This window comes from Thalassophryne amazonica, chromosome 11, assembly GCF_902500255.1.
Source record: "Thalassophryne amazonica chromosome 11, fThaAma1.1, whole genome shotgun sequence".
In the NCBI taxonomy this organism is placed as follows: Eukaryota; Metazoa; Chordata; class Actinopteri; order Batrachoidiformes; family Batrachoididae; genus Thalassophryne; species Thalassophryne amazonica.
Window position 1 is genome coordinate 77,471,175 of NC_047113.1, and position 25,837 is coordinate 77,497,011.

Sequence of the window (25,837 nt, forward strand, 5' to 3'; positions counted from 1 at the left end):
ATGACAACTACTTGTATGACCAACAGGTGCAAACGGAAACACAGGAGGCACGTGAGAAACAAATCAATCAGTACTGAAAGATAACAAAAAAAAAAAGTATAACAATATCGTGATGACTCAGAAACAATCAATAAGGGAAGTTTCAAAATGTTTTGCAGGAGGAAATAAACACTACACGTGCGAGGGGCAGAGCTCTCGCATGACAGCTGTCACAAACCCTGCGCTCGGCTGACAGCATGAGAAGGCAGAAGCTTCACAATGACAGCTGTCAAAACAAACCGAGCGCGGACTGACACAGAACCTGAGGAAACAAACAAACATGAACTAAGGGAGAAATATAACTAAAAACCAAAACCCTGGGTGGAACCCACTGGATCGCAACAACCGGGGAAACCCCCAGAAGCAGCGCGAATGAAAGGAAACCCCAGTCCCTGTACACAGCAGAACGAGTAAGAATTACATCATCACAGACATGCATTCTTACATACGCACAACAGAACACCGAATCAACCACGTACACATTCACCCCTACTCAGGCACACACGCGCACGCACACACACACACACACACAGAGTTCCACTGAATCAACCACGTACACATTCACCCCTACTCAGGCACACACACACACAGAGTTCCACTGAATCAACCACACACACATTCACACCTACTCAAGCAGGCACGCGCACACACGCACACCGAGTTACCAGACTCCACAAATAACACATGCACCGGCTTTACAGTCACGATAACTAATGCAGAACACGAACAGAAGAGAGAGTGAGAGACATAGTCACTCACAAACCTTCAACCAGAAACAGCATGATAGGAGAACACTAAGACACGAAACGACATGGGGACCAGGGACGCATCCAACACAACCCCCAGAACCGAAACCCAACAGTCAGCCCAACAGTATTGTATGTGGGATAATTTGTGGCATTTGCATAGTAATGGCTTTCTTCTGGTGACTCGACCATGCGGCCCATTTTTCTTCTTGAAACAGCCACACCACTTTTTTTCAGAGAGTCCTGTATTTCAGCTGACGTTATGTGTGGGTATTTCTTTGCATCCTGAACAATCCTGGCAGTTGTTGCTGAATTTGCTGTTGGTCTACCTGACTCTAGTTTGGTTTTCCTAATTTTCCACTTCTTGATTAGAGTATGAACAGTGTTGATTGGCATTCTTAGTCCCTTGGGTGTCTTTTTATATCCCTTTCCTGTTTATGTAGTTCAATTACCTTTTCTTTGACAATTCTATTACGTTCCTTCCGACTCTGTTTTTCTTCTTCTTCTTTTTCTTCCTCCTCCACATGATGTATATAGAAGGAGAAGAAGAGGGTAGCCTCTGCTAATATATTAGCCTCAGTGTTTGGGGCAACTCCTTTTCATGATGGGACTAAATACTGGATTTGAGGAGTTTGGGAACCTTCCAGTTGGTCCTTTAATAACTGACGATAGGACAATTTGAGCCAGTGACAGGGAACAGACTCTAATATTTGGGAAAACTCTGGTTTTAGCTGTGGAATTCTTTTGCATATCCAGAAGTTACCGACAGTGGTCCAACAAAAAGGTGAGTCCAGTGCAAACCAGTTCACCGTGGTGTTTAGCGGTTATTGTTTGTCTTCTGCGCGGGGACAGATGTCCATTTACTCAGTGGTTGTTGTCTCTGGACGGGACGTCTCACTGTTTGGAAAAAAAATTCTGGTTTGTTTGAACTGAGCGTGAGCACTAACTGTATTTTATGTCTGGAGCCCGGCCGTCACCAAAGACACGAGGAAAAGCTCAAAGTGATGATGTCATCAAGTCGGAGACAACTTGTTTTAAAGGCGTGCTGAAAGTAACCGAGGCCCGTTACAAAGTTTTTTCTGTCTCTCTCTCATTTTTATTTAAAATTTAAAAAGGCTGTTTAATGTTGTGTTTCTCATTTCCACTGTTATGAAAATGTACAGAATTGTTGTTTTTCGGTATATAAATCACACCAGAACATAAGTCTCAGCACGTCTCAAACTAGTAAAAACCGTGACTCATAATCTGGAGAATACAGTAAACGGAACTGAAGTGATGGAGTTTGATCCAGGATTGACACACAAGCACTGATCATATTTTAGAAAAACGTCACATGCTCACCGCATCCTTCTCCGGATTGCACACTTTGACCCACATGATGTGGTCGAGCAGCCAATCGATGGGCTTGTCTTTGTAGAACATGAGGATGAACTCGACAATAAGGGACAGGTCCAAGGACTTGAACATCTTACCTGGTGAGACAAGAACAGGTTTAATGGAGCTCAGTTTAGTGGATTCTTCTAATTGGTTCACGTTGAAGACAAAACCAAAACCAGTTCAGGTCAGCTGTGACATTAAAATCAAAATTCATTTTCAACCATCCAAGATCACATTTACCATCAAAATGCCGTCGTTCAAGCGAGGCGCTCATTATAACTGCTGATACTTGATTTTTTTACATTTTTCAATAAGCGTGTTTCCATTCAGCATATTTTCAATTTGCATGTTCCGGATGCAGTTTGGACAGTCACAGAAATCTGCTGCATTTGGGTCTTTGTGAGGTTGATGCTGAAAAGCTTCAGAGAGACGTCACTGACTGGAAGAGTGATGTCATTAAGGACAGAACCAGATCAAAGACACGCTTGATGAAACTGGTCTCCACGTGCCATAAACACACACACGCGTGCGTTCTGCCGCTGCTCGTGTCATCACACTTTAACCTCTGATTCTTCCTCTGAAGTATCAGACATGACAGATCAGAGTCTCACCAATGAAGCCGAGCTGGGAAAACTCCAGGATCATCCAGTCCTCTGACGGCTGCTGCAGCGCAAAGTTCTTCATGGTGCTGAAGTAGTTTGGCCGAGCGACGATATCGTCCTCCAGCTGTGTGTGAGACAGACACAGGGGGCGGGGTTAACTGTGTGACAGATAAAGTGCTTCAAACCTGTTTGGTTCTGATCGAAACTCACTTTGAAGCTTGATTCAAATCTAAAGCTTTGTTTGAATCGTACACTTTCTGCTTTCAAACTGAAGCAGACTTCAGAACAAATGTCCTGATATTTCAGCACCACTGTGGCCCTAGTTTACCCAAAATGCAACAGAGCAGCTCTGCACGGTAATCTGTGAGTCACGCGGTCAAAGAAATGTGGGTCAGACATCCACCAAAAACTGGCCCATCCCACTGAGGACACAAGAAGAGGAGTGAAGAGAGGAAACAAGGAAACAAGATCTGACAGAGAAGAAGAGCTGCTAGTGCCCCCTACTGGCTGCAGAGCAGGTTAGGTTCTTACCTGGACGTAGTAAGTGCCTTTGGACTGAGCGTACATCATCAGGAAGCAGTAGTCCAGATTCTGCTTCGTCCTCCACCTGATGAATACGAGCAAACATTTAAAGCTGCACCGGTTCAGCCGGTGTGACGAAAAGGAGCAAAACGCATAAAAATACAAATGAACTCAAGAGCCTGAGCGAAATATCAGTAGACAAAAAATGAATTATTTCAAATAAGATAGAAAATGAGTGACTGAAGTAGTTTGCACACACACAAAAAAATGTAAAAATAAAACAGGACGATATGAGGATTTCAGACTTGAAACATGTTTTAGTGGGTTTTAACATGTTTGATGTGTGTGTCCAGAAAACACAGCGGGAGCGTTAACGGCCACCACACACACACAATAAACCCGATCAGAGTCCAGGTCCCACGGCCCTGTGAGTCCTCTCAAGTTTTCTTTTTGTCTACACCTGAGCTTCCTTCTGTCCTTTAGAGGACTCCTTTCTCCTTTCCATCTCTCCATCTTACTAGTTATAACAGATTATTTCCCATAATGCCCTGACGCCTGTTGGTGCCAGTACTTGTTCCTAGATTTCCCCCCCGCAGGGCTTCAGTCCATCACAGGTTATGTCCTGGTACCCGTCCACAGCTGGGTGGTCCAAGGACACAGACAGGCAGTGTGACTGGGAATCAAACCCAGGTCCACATGACGGAAGCCCAATGCCTTATTCCACTGAACTACCTGCTCCACTGTCACAAGTCCAACACTCGTCCAACACACCCTGGCACTTAGGACTGACCTGACTCTCTCCTTTGGGTCTCCGAAGGACTCTCTGAGACGGGAGAAATCTGGATAGAAGTGAAGAGACGGAGAGATGACCTCCAACAGTCCCGACTGAAGTTCTGCTGGAAAACTGAGGGAGAGACGGCGTCATAAATCAAACCCACCTCACATATGAAATCTTGAAACCAAACTAGGACCCCATTTACTGAGAGGAGAAACTTGACCTTTGATCTCAAAGAAACCACATCCAAAAGATGTTAGAGAGGACGAGCTTTTACATCTGCACTTGGCACTTGAAATAAAGGCTGAGTTATGGTCAAAATGACAAATGCATCCATTTTTAAAAGGTAAGAGTGAAGGTCAAAGGTCAAATATGAATTTCATGCGAGGGGCTAGAAATCATGAAACTCTGATCCTGGATCAAATATGTCTGGACAGAAAAAAAAACAGAAGAAGAAAAGATGAACTGAAAGACTTGACAACACAGAAAAAGAGGAGGAAGGCAGGAAAGGAAAAGTAATAAAGAAATGTTAAACAGACAGGAAAAGAAACAACAAGGAGGATAGTTAAAGAAGTGATAAAAGGACACAACAAAGACGAGACGTAAAAGAGAGAGGAAAGGAAACAACGAAGAGGAGACATAAAAGAGAGAGGAAAGGAAATGACAAAGAGGAGACGTATAAGAGGGAGGAAAGGAAACAACAAAGGGAAAAAGGAAACAATGAAAACGAGACATTAAAGAGGGAGGAAAGGAAACGACCAAGAGGAGATGTAAAAGAGGGAGGAAAGGAAGGAACATGACATGAGATATAGTCACATAGTTATTTACGTTGGCACCAATGATATCAGGATGAAGCACTCAGAGGTCACAAAAATGGACATAGAGAGGACTTGTGACCTTGCCAGAAAGATGTGTCGGCATCGATTAATAGTCGCTGGTCCCCTCCCCTCCCGGGGTACTGATGAGGCATTTAGCAGGCTGACATCATTAAATAGGTGGTTGGCGCAGTTTTGTAGACAGCAAGGCTTTAGCTTTATTGATAACTGGCCATCATTCTGGGGCCACCGTGGCTTGCTGATGCCGGACGGCCTCCACCCTACTGGGGAAGGATCCGCCATCTTGTCTGCGAACACAAGAGCTCTACAGGGAGGGTAACATTAGGAATCTACAGCAGGCCACGGAGCAGGTGATTAGAGACCCTGCAAGGCTTATGACAAATATGGGTGTGGAATCCATTAGCTTAGCGGGAAATTTAGTGCAGAAAATCCACTATGGTGATAGTGCAGTTTATTTGCCAGGGAGGGAATTTCAACAAGTTGAGACTGTGGCCTGCTTCCGCAGTTGTGTCCATAAAAATCATAGAGGGATATGCTTTCCAAACTTAATACCCATTACTATATTGGATGATGTTGAAATTGAGGATGACCCAGTGGTTGTTCCAGCAATAGCAAAGATTTCGTGTCTGCTACCTACAACGCGCGTGGAATGTCTTAAACCCAAACTACTTCTAGGCATCTTATATATGCAACTCTGGAATCACCCCTAAACCCAAACAATTCAACTGTCAACCCCACTGAGGTCCTTAGACTGGGTCTCATTAACATAAGATCACTTTCCTCAAAATCATTGTTGATCAATGATCTAATTACTGATCATCACTTAGATATGATTGGGCTATGTGAAACCTGGCTTAAACATACAGCTGTCCTCCCCTTAAATGAGGCCTGCCCACCAGCATATACATTTAGTCACGTCCCTCGTGATGCGAAGCAAGGCTCTTATTTATAAATCTAGGTTTAGCTTATTAGCTGTTGGGGGTTACAAATATCACTCATTTGAACATCTGATTCTCCGCTCTGCTCAGGATATTACACATTGCCAAGGTCAGAAGAATAAAAATCAGTCGTATTACTTTGTCACTGTATATAGGCCTCCTGGCCCATATTCTGAATTCTTAGATGAATTTGGTGCGTTCATCTCTAACTTGTCAACTAGTGTAGATAACATTCTGATCATTGGTGACTTTAACATTCATATAAATAAGCCTTCTGATCCCCTCTGCAAATCATTTATGGAAATTGTGGATGCATTAGGATTTCGGCAATGCATTCGGGATTTGATGCACATTAGTGGAAATACCCTGGATCTGGTTCTCGCACGTGGTATTGCTGTCACGAATACTGACATCATGCCTCTTACATCAGTGGTGTCTGATCACTCACTTATTAAGTTTACAGTTTCGCTGCCATGTTTAGTGGAACAACAACCTTATATATCTTTACGGCGATGCATCAACTCCTCAACTAAGATTGAACTCGAAGCTAGACTGCCTGATGTCTTAGCTTCACATTTGACAAATACCCAGTCAGTAGACAGACTTGTGGATAGTTTAAACTCAGTGCTCAAAACTACACTCGACATGATTGCACCACCTGTGTTAAAACCGCGCTCCCCCAAATCACAGTCACCTTGGTTCAATGATTATCTGCGTGACCTCAAGCATAAAGCAAGAGGTCTAGAACGGAAATGGCGCCATTCAAAATTAGAAGTATTTCACCTTGCGTGGCGTGATGCTATCTTAGACTATAAGCATGCATTACTGGCTACAAAGCGGACTTACTACTCTGATTTGATCAACAAAAACAAGCATAACTCAAAGTTCTTGTTCGACACTGTGGCAACACTTTTGCATGGACAACCACCTGTAGTTCACTCTCCTTTTACAGCACAAGATTTCCTGGATTACTTTGGGAAGAAAATAGAAGGTATCAGGTTAAACATATCCCGGCATGCCTTAATCCAGCCACTACACCCTGCTATTGATGTGGGCGCCACTACTGAGATATTACCTAGATTTACAGAATTTGACAGTATCTCACTAGGCATGCTGACAAAACTTGTAATGTCAACAAAAAGCACAACCTGTTTATTTGATCCTATACCAACAAAACTGTTTAAGGACCTGTGGCCCACTCTTGGGCCGAATGTGCTGGAAATGATTAATCTTTCTTTAACTTCTGGATCTGTTCCTAAATGTTTCAAATCTGCAGTGATTAAACCATTACTTAAGAAACCTAATCTTAACCCTAGTGTATCGACAAACTATCGGCCGATATCAAATCTATCATTTTTCTCTAAAATTCTGGAAAAAGTGGTGTCAAGGCAGCTCGTAGACTATCTTACTGAGAATAATCTCTTTGAGCCACTGCAGTCTGCTTTTGGAAAATATCATTCCACAGAGACGGCTCTCATTAAAGTGGTGAATGATCTTCTGCTTACAATGGATTCGGACACCACTACGGTTCTGTTGCTGTTAGATCTCAGTGCTGCATTTGATACAGTGGATCATCATATTCTACTTGATAGGCTGGAAAATCATTTTGGGATTACTGGGGGTTCTCACTGTGTTTTGTACAGTAACACTACCTCTAACCTTAGTGACATGAAATTTGGGGTTCCACAGGGGTCTGTTTTAGGCCCCCCGCTTTTATCCCTTTATATAGCACCCCTTGGGCACATATTGCGGTGTTTTGGGATTACCTTTCACTGCTATACAGATGATACTCAGTTATACATGCCAATAACTGCTGGTAATCGCATTCACATAAAATCCTTAGAAGATTGCCTTGCAGCAGTGAGAAGTTGGATGTCTAGAAACTTCCAACTTTTAAACTCTGATAAGACTGAAATGATGGTTCTTGGTCCAGTGAGACATCGGCATCAATTTGACCAGTTAATGCTCAGCCTCGGCTCGTGTGTCATACATCTCACTGACAAAGTGAGAAACCTTGGGGTAATTTTTGATCCTTCGTTGTCCTTTGGCCTCCACATTAGAAATATTACTAGGACTGCTTTCTTCCACCTGCGAAATATAGCGAAGATTCGTCCCATCCTGTCTATGGCTGATGCTGAGACCCTGATCCATGCATTTATCTCTTCTAGATTGGACTACTGCAATGTTCTATTTTCTGGTTTACCACAGTCTAGCATTAGGGGTCTCCAATTGGTTCAAAAGGTGCAGCCAGACTTTTGACACGAAGCAGAAAGTTCGACCACATTACACCCATTTTGGCATCTCTTCACTGGCTTCCTGTCCCAGTGAGATCAGATTTTAAGGTTCTGCTACTAACCTATAAAATTATTCATGGACTGGCACCCTCCTACCTAGCTGACCTAATTAAACCTTAAGTACTGGCCTGGGCTTTACGTTCTCAGGGTGCAGGACTACTTTGTGTCCCTAAGGTGAATAAGAAGTCTGCGGGTCACAGAGCTTTCTCTTATCGTGCCCTGTTGATCTCCCTGTGTCAATAAACAGTCAGATTCTGTGGAGACTTTCAAGTCCAGACTTAAGACGCACTTATTTTCCCTTTCATATGGCTAGCATACTGGTACAGTTTTGTTTTACGCTTTTTACTCTTTTAATTCATTTTATTAGTAATTGGAGCAGGCCGCGGCCTCAACTTTACCTAAATTCTGGGTCTTTTAGTGAAGTTTAGGGCTAGCGTTGGCGATTACCTTAGTATTTCTCTGTTTTTCTTGTTGTTTAATGCTGACAAATTATACAGTATTTCTTGTCTTTCTGATGCCTGATTCTGTTTTTTCTCTCTGTTTAAGGTGCAGCTCCATCCAGAGATGGGAGTTGTGTTCGTGTTGGCGATCCTCCTGTCCTATGCGCCAGTAGCATTTCTTGTATATTCGTCCGTGAATTGTTCTGTGAATTGTTCTGTAATTTATGTTTTGTAGCATGGCCCAAGCAGAGGGTTACCCCTTTGAGTCTGGTCTGCTTGAGGTTTCTTCCTCAGAGGGAGTTTTTCCTTACCACTGTTGCTCTGGGGGTTAGTAAGGTTAGACCTTACCTGTGTGAAGCGCTTTGAGGAAATTCTGTTGTGATTTGGCGCTATATAAATGAAAATAAATTGAACTGAAAAAAATTGAATTGAAAGGAAATGACGAAGAGGAGACGTAAAAAAGAGAGGAAAGGAAACGACAAAGGAAACAACGAAGAGGAGACATATAAGAGGGAGGAAAGGAAATGACGAAGAGGAGATATAAAAGAGGGGGAAGGAAACGACGAAGAGGAGAAATAAAAGAGGGGGGGAAGGAAATGACCAAGAGGAGACATATAAGACGGAGGAAAGGAAACGACGAAGAAGAGACGTAAAAGAGGGGGGAAAGGAAACAACGAAGAGGAGATGTATAAGAGGGACGAATGGAAACAATGAAGAGGAGACGTAAAAGAAAAAGGAAAGGAAACAACGAAAGGAAAAGGTAAAAGAGGGAGAAAAGGAAACAACGAAGAGGAGATGCAAAAGAGGGAGGAAAGGAAACAACGAAGTGGAGACGTAAAAGAGGGAGGAAAGGAAACAAGGAACATAGAATGTAAAAGAGGGAGGAAAGGAAACAGGGTGCAGAGACAAAAGATATAGAGAAGGAAATAATATCTGGAAAAATCCAAGGATTTGAAACTGTAGTGAGGATGTAAAGAGGAAAACAAGTTGGGAAAGGAGATAAGGACGTATGTAAATTAAAGGTGTTAGCAATGTGTGTTAAGATGCTCTGAAAAAAGGACATACAAAAATGTTTTAGTGTCAGCTTTTCAAACAAACAAAAACACACATGTGACTGTTGTCATGGTAACTTACAGGTGCTTCAGCGTTTCTGCTACACTGCTAGCGTACTGCGGGTCAGCCTGCACATGTGACAGCGTGGCATCATGTCAGTATTTTGAGCCATAAACATAGTCAACCACAAGTTCAACCACGGATGACATCAGCAGCCAGCCTGCCAGTCATCTGCATGCAGACAGGAAGTCATGTGACAATCAGGGTGGCCACGCCCCTGGAGGATAGAGGAAGGTCCACACATTTTCTGCAAAAATCCGGCATTTTTGTTGCAAGTTCATTTTCAGCATAATAATATAAGATTACATATACATTGACATTTTGCGAGTAACTTGGCAGTCTATAGCGCATGATCAAAAGCACAAAGTGCAAGTGCCTGTGGGGCATGTCCATCCACACGCTGTCATTTGTGCAGTGAGAATTCTGAAGTGGGATTAAGTCAGCTAAGTTGGCAAAATATCACTGCCCTGAAGACAAGTGTGCCAAGAGATTGTGGCATTGGTTCTGAGAGGCTTCATTCAGACATGGGATGTTGTGTGGTGAGGACATCAACCAGTACGTCTGTCATCAGACGTCCCAGGAATCTCAAAATGATCACAGTAGAAACTGCGAATGATAGATTTGTCTAAGATATGAGTGGATGTGTGGTCAACAGGTCCATAACCCTCCCAACTGGCCAAGAATTTACGGGTGTTACCCAGACGGTGCACAACCAGGAGACGCTTATCAGTAAAAGCTGTGTGCTGTCCACCACCCCGGTGGTAGTGGGGAAGAAACCAAAGGAAACAGAGGACTGGATTTGACAGGTTTCACCCAAAACACATGAACCATATGAACAGTAGATGTACTAAGAACTTTGGAAATTCCGAAAGGATTGAGATATCGTGGCGTTAGTTTTGGACATGGAACCCACAAAGGCAGGTTCCTTGCCAACAACCAGACCCGCTATCCAGCCTCATAGCGTGGGGTGACAGAATGATGAGCTGGTACTTCAGTGATAAGTGCAGCACCATGTGAGGTGACAGCATTAAACAAAGACTTGAGCTAATGCTACCATCACATCATCCACCAACACAAGGAAAAGTGGAGGTTGGTAGCCACAGACACAAGAGAACAGCGATTACAATGTGGAGGAGATGGTGAGGGAGATATGGGCATACTCGACCAACACCACACTGTCAACCGTCAGCTGACAGCTCCCATTGTACCAGTCTATTTGCTGTTCAATTGGGGGTGGTGTCCTGACAAGCAATTAAAAGAGGCCCCAATCTGTGTGCAGAACTCCCACCAGAATGTCGAGATGAATTAGGGACCTAAACTGGAAACAATGTCCAGAGTGAGTCCGTGTAGACAGAACACATGTTGGACCACAATTACAGTGGTTTGTTTGGCAATGGGATGAAATAGAGCATTTCAGAAAACCTGTTAACTACAGAAAGGGTAATCATATTCCCTCTTGAAGGAGGAAGACCACACAACAACAGGCAAACAACTGAAAGACCAACAGAGAACAGACACAAGACCAAGGGAATGGCCATGTGGGAGGCAAAGAACACATATCAGGTGAGCATCAACACAGCCCACAAAGGACAAACAGAACACAGAGGAGAAGTCCATACGAGTGACAAGCTCAGATACAAACTCTGGAGATGGCTGTATGGGTGACAGAAGACAGATTAAACATCAAGGGGAACACATCTAGACAATGAATGACAGATAAAACATCAGGGGAACAGCCACACTAAGAGCCCTCGGGCAAGGTCCTTAATCCCCGAGTTGCTCCCGGTGTGTACTGAGCGCACCCTGTGTCTGTGTGAATGGGTGAATGTGAGGCATCAATGTAAAGCCCTTTGAGCTTCTGACACAGATGGGAAAGTGTTATAGAAATGCAGTCCATTTACCTGCAGACAGGAGCAGATGAGGCAAGCACCTTATCAGCTGCCCCTGAAACTGGAACAGGACCTGCAGCCTCTTATTGAGTGGGCCCTGTGGCGGCAGCACCCTTTTCAGCAGACTCGAGGGGTGCAGAAAACTCTGTGGTAGCCTCGGTGAGTGCAACAAATTTTGTGGCAAACTGGGTGAGTGGAGCAACCTCTGTAGGTGCAACAGCAAACTATGGATTGGACTCTGGGAGTGTCGAGAACTGTGGAGCAGAATATGGGATTGCAGAGAAGCATGCAGTTGTGGGCACAGATAACCAAAAAATTAACTTCAATAACAGATAATCAGATAACTGAAAAGTTATCTTTGATAAAGATAAAACGATAAACCACCAAAAATGTATCGGAAGTTACAGATAACCGATAACCAATAAATTCCAGTATTGTCTCTGGTACATTTGCAACTACTAATAAACTGAATTTGAGTTTTAACATCACGATCGCTTCTGGTAGCATCAAAGGCGACAACAGACCCAAACAATGAGCCCACACTTCGTCTTTTGAACATCTGCCCCTCTTGTTTACTACTTGCTTCCGTCACAGAAGCAAGCTGAGAGCAGGCCACAAAGCCCAGCTCTCTACCCAATCACAACGCTCCGGTCAGGCGGAGGTCTTGGAAAATAAAGCAGTGCTGACTTATGGCTTTGATTTATAAATAACATTAATACCGATAGAATAAATCCATTAATGTCAATTCTGTCATTTGTACAAAGTTAAAATATAACATATATCTTTTAGTGTTGAATAATGCACTAATTCTGAGGTTTTGTAACAAACACAGACAGATCGCAAAGGATTCTGGGTAAATGTGCCTCTGCTAAACTGACTGGTTCAGTCATTCATTATGTAAACCAACACGTTAATGTGACGTGTGTCGTGTGTTGGTGTTTACAGATAAATGTGCTTTTATTTGTAAAAACAGGCATTTTTACGGAGCCCTGGAAGTGTCATCGCAAAATATTTTGCATGTGGAGAGAATGTGCGCTCATTTATTATATTGTGCGCATGTGTTAGCATATTGTAAAACGTGCACTCAGTATTGTCTTGACACATAAATGTTGGCTATTTGGCGTATTGACGTTTCAAATCCCGCAAAACCTCGGAGAGGTGGCCGCGCTGCGAGATCTCAATAACAGAACTGCATTGAGACGCTCTGATCACGCTGCACTTTAACAGCTGCACACAGACAACACCATTAATATCGCAACATAAAACTATTTTATATTGTGCGTAAAACTCTCGTGAATATATTCTCTGGGTTTATAGACGTTGTTATTGTGTTTATTTTATGTAAACATGCGAGAATCACAGGCTGTCTCTCCGTTATTTTCAATGAGAGCTGCTGTGAGCTACAATCGCTTCCTGATCATGTCGTTCTGGGGGAAAGTGAAGTTTGCTCTTTAACGTCTTGATTATTGTTCTTTACAACACCGTTTGTCCTCTTTGTTCGAGACTAATATATATAATATGTCTGAAATTCTGTTTGCGTTTATTAAATTCCACGCAGATTAAACGTAACAGACACGGATTATTTGTTATAATTGTTTTAGCAAGTTTTCAGGGTATCATGCATGCAGTCTCTTATTAACGTGACGAAAAGCATAAAAAACTACATTTTTTTGTAGTATAATATTAATTTACAACTGTCATCGTGTTGATTCTCTATATGTTGTTTGACTGCAGCGACTCTCATGTCAATAGGGCAAATGAACACTACTGGCCAGTAGATGGCAGTAGAGACCTTGAAAACTTGCCAAAACAAAATTCCAGATAATCCGTGTCTGCTACATTTAAGTTGCGTGGAATTTAATAAACGCAGACACAATAACAACGTCTATAAACCCAGAGAATATATTCACGAGTTTTAGGCACTAGAGTTTAATGCTGTTGTCCGTAGAGCCTGATCAGAGTGTTTCAAATGCATTTCTCATGTCGTGAACGTACTGAGATTACCTATCCTACCCATAATGCACTGCTGGGCTCAGCATATATCCACACTAAAACCTTAAAAATTAGCGCATTACTTTAAAACTAAAACATATAACTGATATTTTCACTTTATAAAACTTCAGACATGACATTAATTTAAATAACTTGTCCGAAATTAGTTTGGTTAAAAGTTGAACCATAAGTTAAAAATGTATGCCTCTGGATGACTTGGGTGATATTGCCCACGTATCAGTATGGGGTTAAAGAAATGAGTTTTTTTGGGGGGGGGGGGCAGACTTTTGCCTGCAGGGGATAGAGCGGTTTCTTGTTAAAGCAGATTTTCTCTGTTTTGCAGAGGGTAGAACTACACATCAGCTATGAAACATTTAACAGGCAGATGCTCAACTGATTTTAAGTTTTATGAATATTTGTAGCTGTTCAGCTTTATTTACTACGTTATCGGTCTAAAAATTATCGGACAAAAATTTATCACAAGATAATCAGTCCGATAATGGTTTTTAAAGTTATCTAAAAAGATAATCCGATAATGAAAACATTATCTTCCATAATTATCGGTTATCGGATTATCGGAACTGTGCCCACCACTGGAACCATGGAAGGGATGCTGGGGGGAGCCCTGTGAAGATGGAGGCTTTCTCTGGGATAAGTGCAGTGCATCAGTGACTGGAGAGCTGGTAAGTGCAAGGGCAGAGAAGTGCACTGTTCATCAGCTACCTCAGATACAAGAACAGGTCACATTGATTGTCACCTACCTCAGAGACAGGAACTGAAGAGGGCTGATTGTGTGCAACCCCGAACAGTGCATCTGCAGTGATCACTGGAGTGATGCCTGCAGTGTGTGGGGGTAGCCACCAGTGGGCAACAAAATTAAGGAGGGACTCACCTTGGAGGGAGTGCCAAGATGGCGCCGTGTGTTCTGGCTGCTCGTCTGCTGCTCTCCAGGTCTGTTTGTTATTTTATTGTTTTTAATTTATGCTGTTTTTGACTCAGAGGCATTGCGGGTGTATGATCGCCAAACTCTGCTGGATCTCCAGCCCCGGTTCGTGGTTGCGGTGTGGTTATCGGAGCAGGTGGACAGAACTTTCCGCCCCCATTTTTAGCGGAGGTGCCGGCTTTTCTGTTGCCATGCTCCCTCGCGCGCCTTTTCAGCCGAAAGCGCAGTTGTCGCCGCGGAGAGACGAAGTGGTCGACTGGTGAAGCTGAAGCTCTGTTGGGCTTGCTGTTTGGTGTCTGGATGAGCTGTGCACAGAATTCTGGCAGGATCTATGCTGCCTGGAGCCTGTGGATCCGGTTAAAGCCCTGTGGTCGTGCCGCTCGTCGGATTCTGAGAACCATCGGCCTGGTCTGTCCAAGTCTTGCCGGAATGATGTGCGGCAGTGGTGCTCTCGGAACCTGGGCTTGCTTCGCCAGGTTCCGAACAGTCAGACTGTCATCCCCACTGAGGTCTTTACCCTGGGTCTCCTGAACATCAGATCAGTCCTCGAAATCATTGCTGATTAATGATCTAATCATGGATCATCATTTAGATATGATTGGCTTATGTGAAACCTGGCTCAAACCCACAACTCTCCTTCCTCTGAATGAAGCCTGTCCACCAACGTACACATTTAGTCACGTGTCTCGTGGTGTGAAGCAAGGCGGGGGTGTTGCTTTTATTTACAAATCTAGGTTTTCTTTATTAGCTGTTGGGGGTCACAAATATAATTCCTTTGAGCATCTGACTCTCCGCTCTGCCCGTGATGCTAAGTACTGTCAGGGTCATAAAACTGGAGCTCAGCTACGAGGTCTATTAGAAAAATATCCGACCTTATTATTTTTTTCAAAAACCATATGGATTTGAATCACGTGTGATTGCGTCAGCCAAGCTTGAACCTTCTGTGCGCATGCGTGAGTTTTTTCACGCCTGTCGGTTGAGTCATTCGCCTGGGAGCAGGCTTTGAGTGAGGAGTGGTCCACCCCTCTCGTCGTTTTTTTTCATTGTTTAGGAATGGCTCAGAGACTGCCGCTTTGCTTGATCAAAATTTTTTCAGAAACTGTGAGGGACATCAAAGTGGACACCATTCGAGAAATTCAGATGGTTTTGGTGAAAATTTTATGGGCTTCAAAGAGATTACGGAGTGTTACTGTCGCTTTAAGGATGGCCCAGAGCGACTGGTGGTGCACCGCGCTCCGAAGCCGCCATCGACAGGCTGAGCGACCATTTCATTTCTAAACGGATGGCTGTATGGATCTGTGACCATTGTGTGCAATTTCTCTGGTTATCACAAGAGCTGGACATCAACCATTTTCCGGCAGATTTCACTTTTAACAAGAGATTTTGTCATGGAAAGCAGAGCGGAGGCTTTGAGCGTCACGATGGATTCGCTACTGGAACGAGACAAAACCATCTCCGTTTTGGTCTCACAGGATGGCTTTGAGATGGCGTTCAGACAGCTGTCGGTGGTTTTTCCATCGAGTGATTATCCGAGAAATTGTGGATGTGCCTGGACATGCCAGAACATGTCCTGTGAGGCTTCATCACGGCGTTGCTTTGCGCCATGCGGCACCGCTGCGACGCGCGGAATTCCTCCGCACGTCTGTCTCAATGTGCCGATAAAGTGCTGATGTCCACGTCTTTTCACAATTCCTGTGCTAGTCAGATGACATCCCAGATAAAACACAGCGTCCAGTTTGGAAATGAACGGCACATTCCACTGTTACAGGAGATTTTGGCATGCAAAGAGGAGAGGAGGCTTCGCGCGTCACGGCGGTGCCGCATGGCGCAAAGCAACGCCGTGATGAAGCCTCACAGGACATGTTCTGGCATGTCCAGGCACATCAACAATTTCTCGGATAATCACTCGATGGAAAAACCACCGACAGCTGTCTGAACGCCATCTCAAAGCCGTCCTGTGAAACCAAAACAGAGGTGGTTTTGTCTCGTTCCAGTAGCGAATCCATCGTGACGCGCAAAGCCTCCGCTAGGCTTTCCATGACAAAATCTCTTGTTAAAAGTGAAATCTGCCGGAAAATGGTTGATATCCAGCTCTTGTGATAACCAGAGAAACTGCACACGATGGTCACGGATCCAGACAGCCAAATGAAATGGTCGCTCAGCCTGTCGATGGTGGCTTCGGAGCGCGGCGCACCACCAGTCGCTCTGGGCCGCCCTTAAAGCGACAGTAACACTCCGTAATCTCTTTGAAGCCCATAAGATTTTCACCAAAAACCATCTGAATTTCTCGAATGGTGTCCACTTTGATGTCCCTCACAGTTTCTGAAAAAATTTTGATCAAGCAAAGCGGCAGTCTCTGAGCCATTCCTAAACAATGAAAAAATCGACGAGAGGGGTGGACCACTCCTCACTCAAAGCCTGCTCCCAGGCGAATGACGCAACCGACAGGCGTGAAAAAACTCACGCATGCGCACGAAGGTTCAACCTTGGCTGACGCAATTCAAATCCATATGGTTTTTGAAAAAAATAATAAGGTCGGATACTTTTCTAATAGACCTCGTATGTTATTTTGTCACTCTTTATAGGCCTCCTGGCCCATATTCTGATTTCTTAGCTGAATTAGGTGCATTCATCTCTAGTTTGTCAACTAGTGCAGATAACATTTTGATGATTGGTGACTTTAACATTCATATAAATAAGCCCTCTGATCCCCTTAGCAAATCATTTATGCAAATTGTGGATGCATTAGGATTCCACCAATGCATTCAGGACCCAACACACATTAGTGGAAATACCCTGGATCTGGTTCTTGCAAGTGGGTTTGCTGTCACAAATATTGACATCTTGCCTCTCGCATCTATAGCCTCTGACCATTCATTTATCAGGTTTACATTTACGCTGCCACGTTTAGTGGAACAACAACCTTGTCTACTACTGTGGCGTTGTATTAAACCCTCAACTATGACTGAACTTGAGGCTAGATTACCTGATATTTTAGCTTTGAGTCTGGAGAATGCTAAATCAGTAGACAGCCTTGCGGATAGTCTAAATTTTGTGCTTAAAACTACACTTGATAAGATTGCACATCCTCTTTTAAGGCCACACCCTCCCAAGGCACAGTCACCTTGGTTCACTGGTTACTTGCATGACCTCAGGCAGAAGGCTAGAGGTTTGGAAAAGAAATGGCATTGTTCCAAATTAGAGGTGTTCCGCCTTGTGTGGCGGGATGCTATTTTAGATTACAGGCATGCACTACTGGCCACAAAGTGGGCCTATTACTCTGATTTGATCAGTAAAAACAAACATAACTCAAAGTTCTTGTTTGACACGGTAGCATTTCTTATTCACAGGCAGCCACCTGCTAGTCATTCTCCCTTTTCAGTACAGGATTTCTTGGATTATTTTGAGAAGAAAATAGAAGATATTAGGCTGAGCATATCTCAGCACACCTCGGCCCAACCATTAAAACCTGCTATGGAGGTGGCCGCTACCATTGAGGTGTTACCTAGATTGACAGAATTTAATAGTATTTCATTAGGCGTGCTGACAAAACCTGTGGTGTCTTCAAAAAGCACAACCTGTTTATTTGATCCCGTACCAACAAAAATGTTTAAGGACCTGTGGCCCACTCTTGGGCCGACTGTATTGGAAATTATTAATCTGTCAATAACCTCTGAATCTGTTCCAAAATGGTTTAAATCTGCAGTGATTAAACCATTACTTAAGAAATCTAATCTTAACCCTAGTGTATTGAAAAATTACAAGCCGATATCAAATCTATCATTCTGTTCCAAAATTTTAGAAAAGGTGGTTTCATGGCAGCTTGTAGACCACCTCACTAAGAATGATCTTTTTGAGCCGCTGCAGTCTGCTTTTAGGAAATATCACTCCACAGAGACAGCGCTCACTAAAGTAGTGAATGATCTTCTGCGAGCAGTGGACTCAGACACCACTATGGTTTTGGTGGTGTTAGATCTCAGTGCTGCGTTTGATACAGTGGATCATCATATTTTGCTTGATAGGTTGGAGAATTTTTTTGGGATTACTGGAAGTGCCCTTGCCTGGTTGATGTCATATCTGTCCAGTAGTTCTCAATGTGTCTTGTATAATGGCACTACCTCTGACCTTGGTGACATGAGATTTGGGGTTCCACAGGGATCTGTTTTAGGCCCCTTGCTTTTCTCCCTGTATGTGGCACCCCTTGGGCGTATACTGGGGAGTTTTGGGATTGCCTTTCATTGTTACGCTGATGATACTCAGTTGTACATGCTGATAACTGCGGGAAATCTCACTCCCATAAAATCCCTGGAGGACTGTCTTCTATCAGTGAGAAGTTGGATGTCTAGTAACTTCCAACGTTTAAACTTTGATAAGACTCAAATGATGGTTCTTGGTCCAGCGAGACATCGGCATCAGTTTGACCAGCTGACACTCAGCCTGGGTTCATGTGTCATACATGATACGGACAAAATGAGGAACCTTGGGGTAATTTTGATACACGTTGTCTTTTGACCTCCACATCAGGGATGTTACTAGGACTGCTTTTTTCCATCTGCGAAATATAGTGAGGATCCACCCCATCCTGTCTATGGCTGATGCTGAGACCCTGATTCATGCTTTTGTTTCTTCTATACTAGATTATTGTAATGTTCTATTTTCAGGGTCCAGCATCAGGGGTCTTCAGCTGGTTCAGAATGCTGCCGCCAGACTTCTGACACGTAGCAGAAGGTCTGAACATATCACACCCATTTTGGCATCTTTGCACTGGCTCCCTGTCTCTGTGAAAGCAGATTTTAAGGTTTTGTTATTGACTTATAAGGTTGTTCACGGACTGGAGCCATCTTATCTGGCTGATCTGGTGGAACTTTATGTGCCAGCCCGGGCTTTCCGGTCGCAGGATGCGGGACTTCTCTGTGTTCCCAGGGTGAAGAAGAAGTCAGCAGGTCAAAGAGCCTTTTCATATTGTGTACCCACCCCGTGGAATAGTCTTCCTGCGACCGTGAGGCAGTCGGAGTCCGTGGACATTTTTAAGTCAAGACTGAAAACCTATTTTTATTCTCTTTCTTATGAATAGTTTTTATTTTTTATCTGTTTTATTCTTTTATTTCTGTTTTTATTCATGGATTTTAATTTTTTTAATTCATTTTTAATTATTTATTTAAATTTTATTGAATTGTTTTATGTAAGGTGCCTTGAGACAGCTTTTGCTGTGATTTGGCGCATTATAAGCTAATTAAATTAAATGAATTAAATTAAATTAAGCAGACAACATCTCAGAAATTACATCCTGCCAAGTGAGCATCTGCTGGATATGTAGTTCTGAGGGGATATTTCATTTTTTTTGGTCAATTGTAGTTGCTAGTGCTACCATCACATCAAGGACCTCGGGTAGGTCTAATGGATGGTCTTTAAGAAGGTCAGAAAGTCCATCAGCAAACATATCACTAGCTACATTCCACCAACCTTTAGTGGCCAGGGTCCTGAATTTGATGGCATAGTCCAGGACCCAGCTGCTTCCTTGTTGTAAGGCAAACAGGCCCTGGACTGCCTCCTGTCCAGGAACTCTGTATTCAAATACTTTTCTTATTGCTGTGGAAAATGTTATGGCAGTAGGAGAAATGGGAAATTGTTGCTTCCATTCTGCTACAGCCCAATCCCTTGCCTGGTCTGTAACGTGAGCTATAATAAAGGCAACCTGGGAAGTGTCCATAAGATATGAACTGACTGTAGAAAAAAATTGTAAGAATGTAGCAGCAAAAAAAGTGATTGTATATTTAAAAAAAAGAGAAAACTACATAGAAAACTGTGAATATTGTACAAAAACAAATATTACACTCAAGTGTGTCATGTGACCTGGCTGTTTGGTTCCAGTGGCATTCAAAGCTCTAAGAGCAGTTGGGTAGAAACTGTTTTTTCTGTCTATTTGTTCTTGCTTTAATGGTCCTGTACCATCTGCCTGATGGCAGCAGCTCAAACAGAAAGTGTCCAGGGTGGGACGAGTCCTTTAGGATGGTACTGGCTTCCTCAGACAGTCAGAGCCATGAAGGTCCCCCAGTGTGTGTAGAGGGCACCCAGTGATCTTCTCTGCCATTCTGGTAACCCTCTGGTGCACACTTGAATTTAATTGAACTGTAAAGTCCATGGAGGCTGAGACTGTTGAAATTTCTAAAGTTTTGATTGATGCTATTGTGTTTTACCTGTATTTTGGTTGGATTTCATTTTGAGGTGTCCATGGTTTGATGGATAAAGTAAAACCAAAACTATATGTATTAGTGCCATTCTTGGCCAGGTCTAAATTCAAATTCAAATTTATTAATTTATATAGCGTCAATTCATGATGGGGTCGTTGTGTGAAGTGCCTCAAGGTGCCTTCACACAACAAAACATAAAAAAACAAAACAAATTCACTCACTTTGCTTGTATGATGTATAACGCACAAATCTAAGCTAAGTGCGAGCTGGTCAAATTGATACCGATGTTTTGCTGGACCAAGAACTATCATTTCAGTTTTATCAGAATTTAAAAGTAGGAAGTTACTAGACATCCAGCTTCTCACTGATGCAAGTCAATTTTCTAAACATTTTATGTGAGTAAGATTACCAGCAGTTATCAGCATGTACAACTGAGTATCATCAGCATAGCAATGATAGGTAATCCCAAAATGCCGCAGTATATTCCCAAAGGGTGCTACATAAAGGGAAAAAAGCAAGGGGCCTAAAACAGGTCCCTGCGGAACCCCAAACTTCATGTCACTAAAATGAGAGGTAGTGTTATTGTACAAAACACAATGAGAACAACTGGACAGATATGACGTCACCCACGTAAGGGCAGTTCCAGTAATCCCAAAGTGATTCTCCAGCCTATCAAGTAGAATATGATGATCCACAGTATCAAACGCAGGTCTCTATTGAAAAAGTAATTTTAATCACAATGGGAACAACCTGGTTAAAATGAAGGAAAACTGACATGGAAGGAGATTCACTATGAGAGAGAGAGAGTACGAGGAATAATTAACACAACACAGTAGAAACAAGGAACTGATAATACAACCCCAGTTCCATTGAAGTTGGGACGTTGTGTAAAATGTACATAAAACAGAATACACACACACTCACACGCTCATCTTCAACCACTTAGTCCAATTAAGGGTCGCGGGGAGCTCGAGCCCTATCCCAGCAGTCAGAGCGCGAGGCTAAGCGACAGGTGCCCTGTACTGGTGCCCAGTACAGGGCACCAGTCTGTCGCAGGGCCACAAACAGACAAACAACACATTCACAAACAATCACACACCTATTGTTGTGGCTGGGGTGCCTGGCTGGCTTTTGTTTTCTGTCTTCTGTTTTCTGTCTTTTGTTTTTCCTTCCAGGTGGCATGCGTTCAGGACTGAGTGGCTGTGTGGCTGAGTTATTAGGACCTCACCCTGATCACCTGAGGCTGGTCATGTGCAGCTCGTCAGGACTCACAGCTGTGGTGCATCTATATGGATTGGGGCATGGTTGCATTTAAGTCTGGAGTACACAGTGTGTATTTGCCAGAGACTCGACCTTGTGACGAGACGGGTGAGATCGACGTTTAGAGAACCATCTCATCATCATGGACGCAGAGACCGTACCAGGTTTGATGCCATGGTCTGTGAAAGAGGAGGGGGTGAGGTCTCACGCTCGTCAGCACACTTCCTGAGGTATTTTAGGTTTTGTGACTAACATGAGTACAGTCAGTAATGTGGTGTCCCTCACACCTTATTATATTGAGCTGTTTATGTTAGTCATTTAATCAGCTTCCACTGCAGTGGAGAATTGAAACTGGGTGTTCCATGCCTGCAGGGTGGGAAGCTGATTGGTGATTAAGCCAGGAAGTGTTTGCTGTTTATGTACACCTTTGAGTGGTCTCTCTGTGTGTGGAGTGGTGGACTCACATGATGGTTTCTTCTTTCACAGACTCGGTTGGTCGCGGCCACCTGGGGGTGTCGGCGGGGTCCTTGGGTCCGAACTGTTCTGGCTCCGGACCGTTTATGCTGCTGGGAGCGCACCGTTCTTCCACCTCACCAGACCGCGCACTTAGTTGTTATTAATTAGCACTCACTGTTATGTCATTAAATTCTGTTATCCTTTGAACCGTGCTCTGTTTCCTTTATGCTGGGTCCTACTTCAAACGCTGGTCGGTACTCCGACTGCATCCGACACATAACACCTATGGACAATTTAAAGATTCTAATCCACCTAACCCGCATGTCTTTGGATGTGGGAGGCAACAGTGCTAACCAGTAAGCCACCGTGCTGCCCAAAACAGAATACAATGATTTGCAAATCCTCTTCAATCTATATTCAATTGATTACACCACAAAGACAAGATATTTAATGTTCAAACTGATAGACTTTTTTGTTTTTGTGCAAATTTTGCTCATTTTGAAATGGATGCCTGCAACACATTTCAAAAAAGTTGGGACAGGGGCAACAAAAGACTGGGAAAGTTGATGAATGCTCAAAGAACACCTGTTTGGAACATTCCACAGGTGAACAGGTTATTTGGAAACAGGTGAGTGTCATGATTGGGTATAAAAGGAGCATCCCCAAAAGTCTCAGCCATTCACAAGCAAAGATGGGGCAAGGATCACCACTTTGTGAACAACTGCGTGAAAAAATAGTCCAACAGTTTAAGAACAATGTTTCTCAACATTTAATAGCAAGGAATTTAGGGATTCCATCATCTACAGTCCATAATATAATTAGAAGAGTCAGAGAATCTGGAAAACTTTCTACATGCAAGCGGCAAGGCCAAAAACCAACATTGAATGCCTGTGACCTTCGATCCCTCAGGCGGCACTGCATTAAAAACCGACATCATTGTGTAAAGGTTCTTACTGCGTGGGTGCAGGAACACTTCAGAAAACCATTGTCAGTTAACACAGTTCATCGCTACATCTACAAGTGCAAGTTAAAACTCTATCATGCAAAGCAAAAGCCATACACCAACAATACCCAGAAATGCCGCTGCTTTCTCTGGACCCGAGCTCATTTGAAATGGACAGACCCAAAGAGGAAAAGTGTGCTGTGGTCTGATGAGTCCACGTTTCAAATTGTTTTGGGAAATCGTGGACGTCGTGTCCTCCAGACAAAAGAGGAAAAAGACCATCCAAATTGTTACCAGCGCAAAGTTCAAAAGCCAGCATCTGTGATGGTAAGGGGGTGTGTTATTGCCCATGGCATGGGCAACTTACACATCTGTGATGGCACCATCAATGCTGATAGGTACATCCAGGTTTTGGAGCAACACATGCTGCCATCCAAGCAACATCTTTTTCAGGGACGTCCCTGCTTATTTCAGCAAGACAATGCCAAGCCACATTCTGCATGTGTTACAACAGCGTGGCTTTGTAGTAAAAGAGTGCGGGTACTAGACCGGCCTGTCTGCAGTCCAGACCTGTTGCCCATTGAAAATGTGTGGCGCATTATGAAGCGCAAAATATGACAACAGAGACCCCGGACTGTTGAACAACTGAAGTCGTACATCAAGCAAGAATGGGAAAGAATTCCACCAACAAAGCTTCAACAATTAGTGTCCTCAGTTCTCAAACGCTTATTGAGTGTTGTTAGAAGGAAAGGTTGTGTAACACAGTGGTAAACATACCACCGTCCCAGCTTTTTTGACACATGCTGCAGGCCTCCATTTCAAAATGTGCAAATATTTGCACAAAAACAATAAAGTTTATCAGTTTGAACATTAAATATCTTGTCTTTGTGGTGTATTCAATTGAATATAGGTTGAAGAGGATTTGCAAATCATTGTATTCTGTTTTTTTTTTACATTTTACACAACGTCCCAACTTCATTGAAATTGGGGTTGTGAATAAAGCTAATTAAAGAATCCCAAGAGCAATGTAAGACAATGGAAATATGAACCTTAACACCAGGGACAGTCATTACGGGTCAGACCAAGTCCCGTGTCAGGGACAGTCGTTATGGGTCAGACCGTGTCCCATGTGAGGGACAGTCATTACGGGTCAGTCTGAGCAGGGGCGTAGGTTTGCATATGGACCATAGGGACAAGTCACAAGCAATATTTTGGGATGGCAAAATAGTCCCTACCAATATTTAGCATTTTGTTTATATAACAAATCATTCACTATTTTTTTGCGAACTCGATACTATAATTTTAGTCGTCATGTTTTGTGTTTTCGACGTGCCAGAGTTACAGGGTTACCCATGTTGCAATTTCATTAGCTCACGTTCTTCTCACATGGACGTAAACAAAGTGCATCTCGTGGCAGGCAGTGCTTCATTTGTAAAGTGGGAGGTCCCGGAGCAGAGAGGATGGGTGGCTCCGGTGCAGTGTTGCCAGATGTACGATAATTATCGTATTTGTACGATAGTTGTGCCCTCTGTACGATGTACGATCAATAATGGGAAAAAATCCAATATGTACGATAATTTCAGTTGGTTGGCCAAACACACATCTCTCTCTGACACCCAAGAATCATTTTGCAGGCGTTGCACTCAGTCGGCATCAAAGACACACCACACACAGGGCTGCTGCTGGCTTTTGGCGACCGTCATTTGAAAGCCCGCCCCCTCTCATACAGAGTAATGAGTTCCATCCAATCTCTGCCGTGACAGGAAGATTCCCCAGCCATCTTTTTTTTTCGAAACTTTATTTCAACAAATGCAATAACAAACGAACAAAACACAAGAGCAAAGAGATATACAAGAAAAATAAAAAAAAGTTCCTTATGGAGGTGTCAACATTTTTTCTGTGTTCAACAAAATCTGCACAAGTGGCCATGGCATCGGATGACAACAGCGACCTCGAGGTTGAATTCGACTCTTTCTAGTCTGGTAATTAACACGTTTGTGTCCCTTCACAGAAAAAAAAAATGTTTCTAGTCTGGTAGTGCATTTGCGTTGTTTTTGTGCCATAGTTTCCCCATTACTATAATTACTGTTTAAAAATGTGACATAAAATTCTTTGTAAATTAAAAAAAAAAAAAACGCTAAAATAGCTACGTTGTATGCGTTTTGTTTGTGTACGATAATTTCTCCCAAAATACGATCATTTTGAGGTTTTGGTACGATAGTTTCATATTTCATATCTGGCAACACTGCTCCGGTGCAGAAAAACAAGAAGGGCGGGGTGGAGGGCTTGCGAACAATGCTGTGCGCCACACTTACAATAAACTGCACACCCACACAAACACGCACACACACCTTCACAAATGACACTAACATCCTGCCTTTTCCTCAAAAATTACTACATTTATGTTTGCTGTCTGTCTCTGTACTTTCTGTCACTTTTGCGCTCTTTTTCATACTTTCCCTTGTTTCAAAAGTCACCGAA

General features: G+C 43.2%; 1 protein-coding gene across 1 annotated transcript in view; it reads right to left on the minus strand.

Moving 5' to 3' along the window:
- Positions 1-25,837, minus strand: part of mgat4b (alpha-1,3-mannosyl-glycoprotein 4-beta-N-acetylglucosaminyltransferase B) — a 112,855-nt gene that overhangs the window by 51,621 nt on the left and 35,397 nt on the right. Inside the window, exons 5-9 of the mRNA XM_034182234.1 lie at positions 9,704-9,750; positions 4,077-4,190; positions 3,296-3,371; positions 2,774-2,888; positions 2,127-2,257 (exon numbers count right to left, since the gene is read on the minus strand). Coding sequence (XP_034038125.1) covers positions 2,127-2,257; positions 2,774-2,888; positions 3,296-3,371; positions 4,077-4,190; positions 9,704-9,750 — 483 coding nt within the window. The remainder of the gene's footprint in view (positions 1-2,126; positions 2,258-2,773; positions 2,889-3,295; positions 3,372-4,076; positions 4,191-9,703; positions 9,751-25,837) is intronic.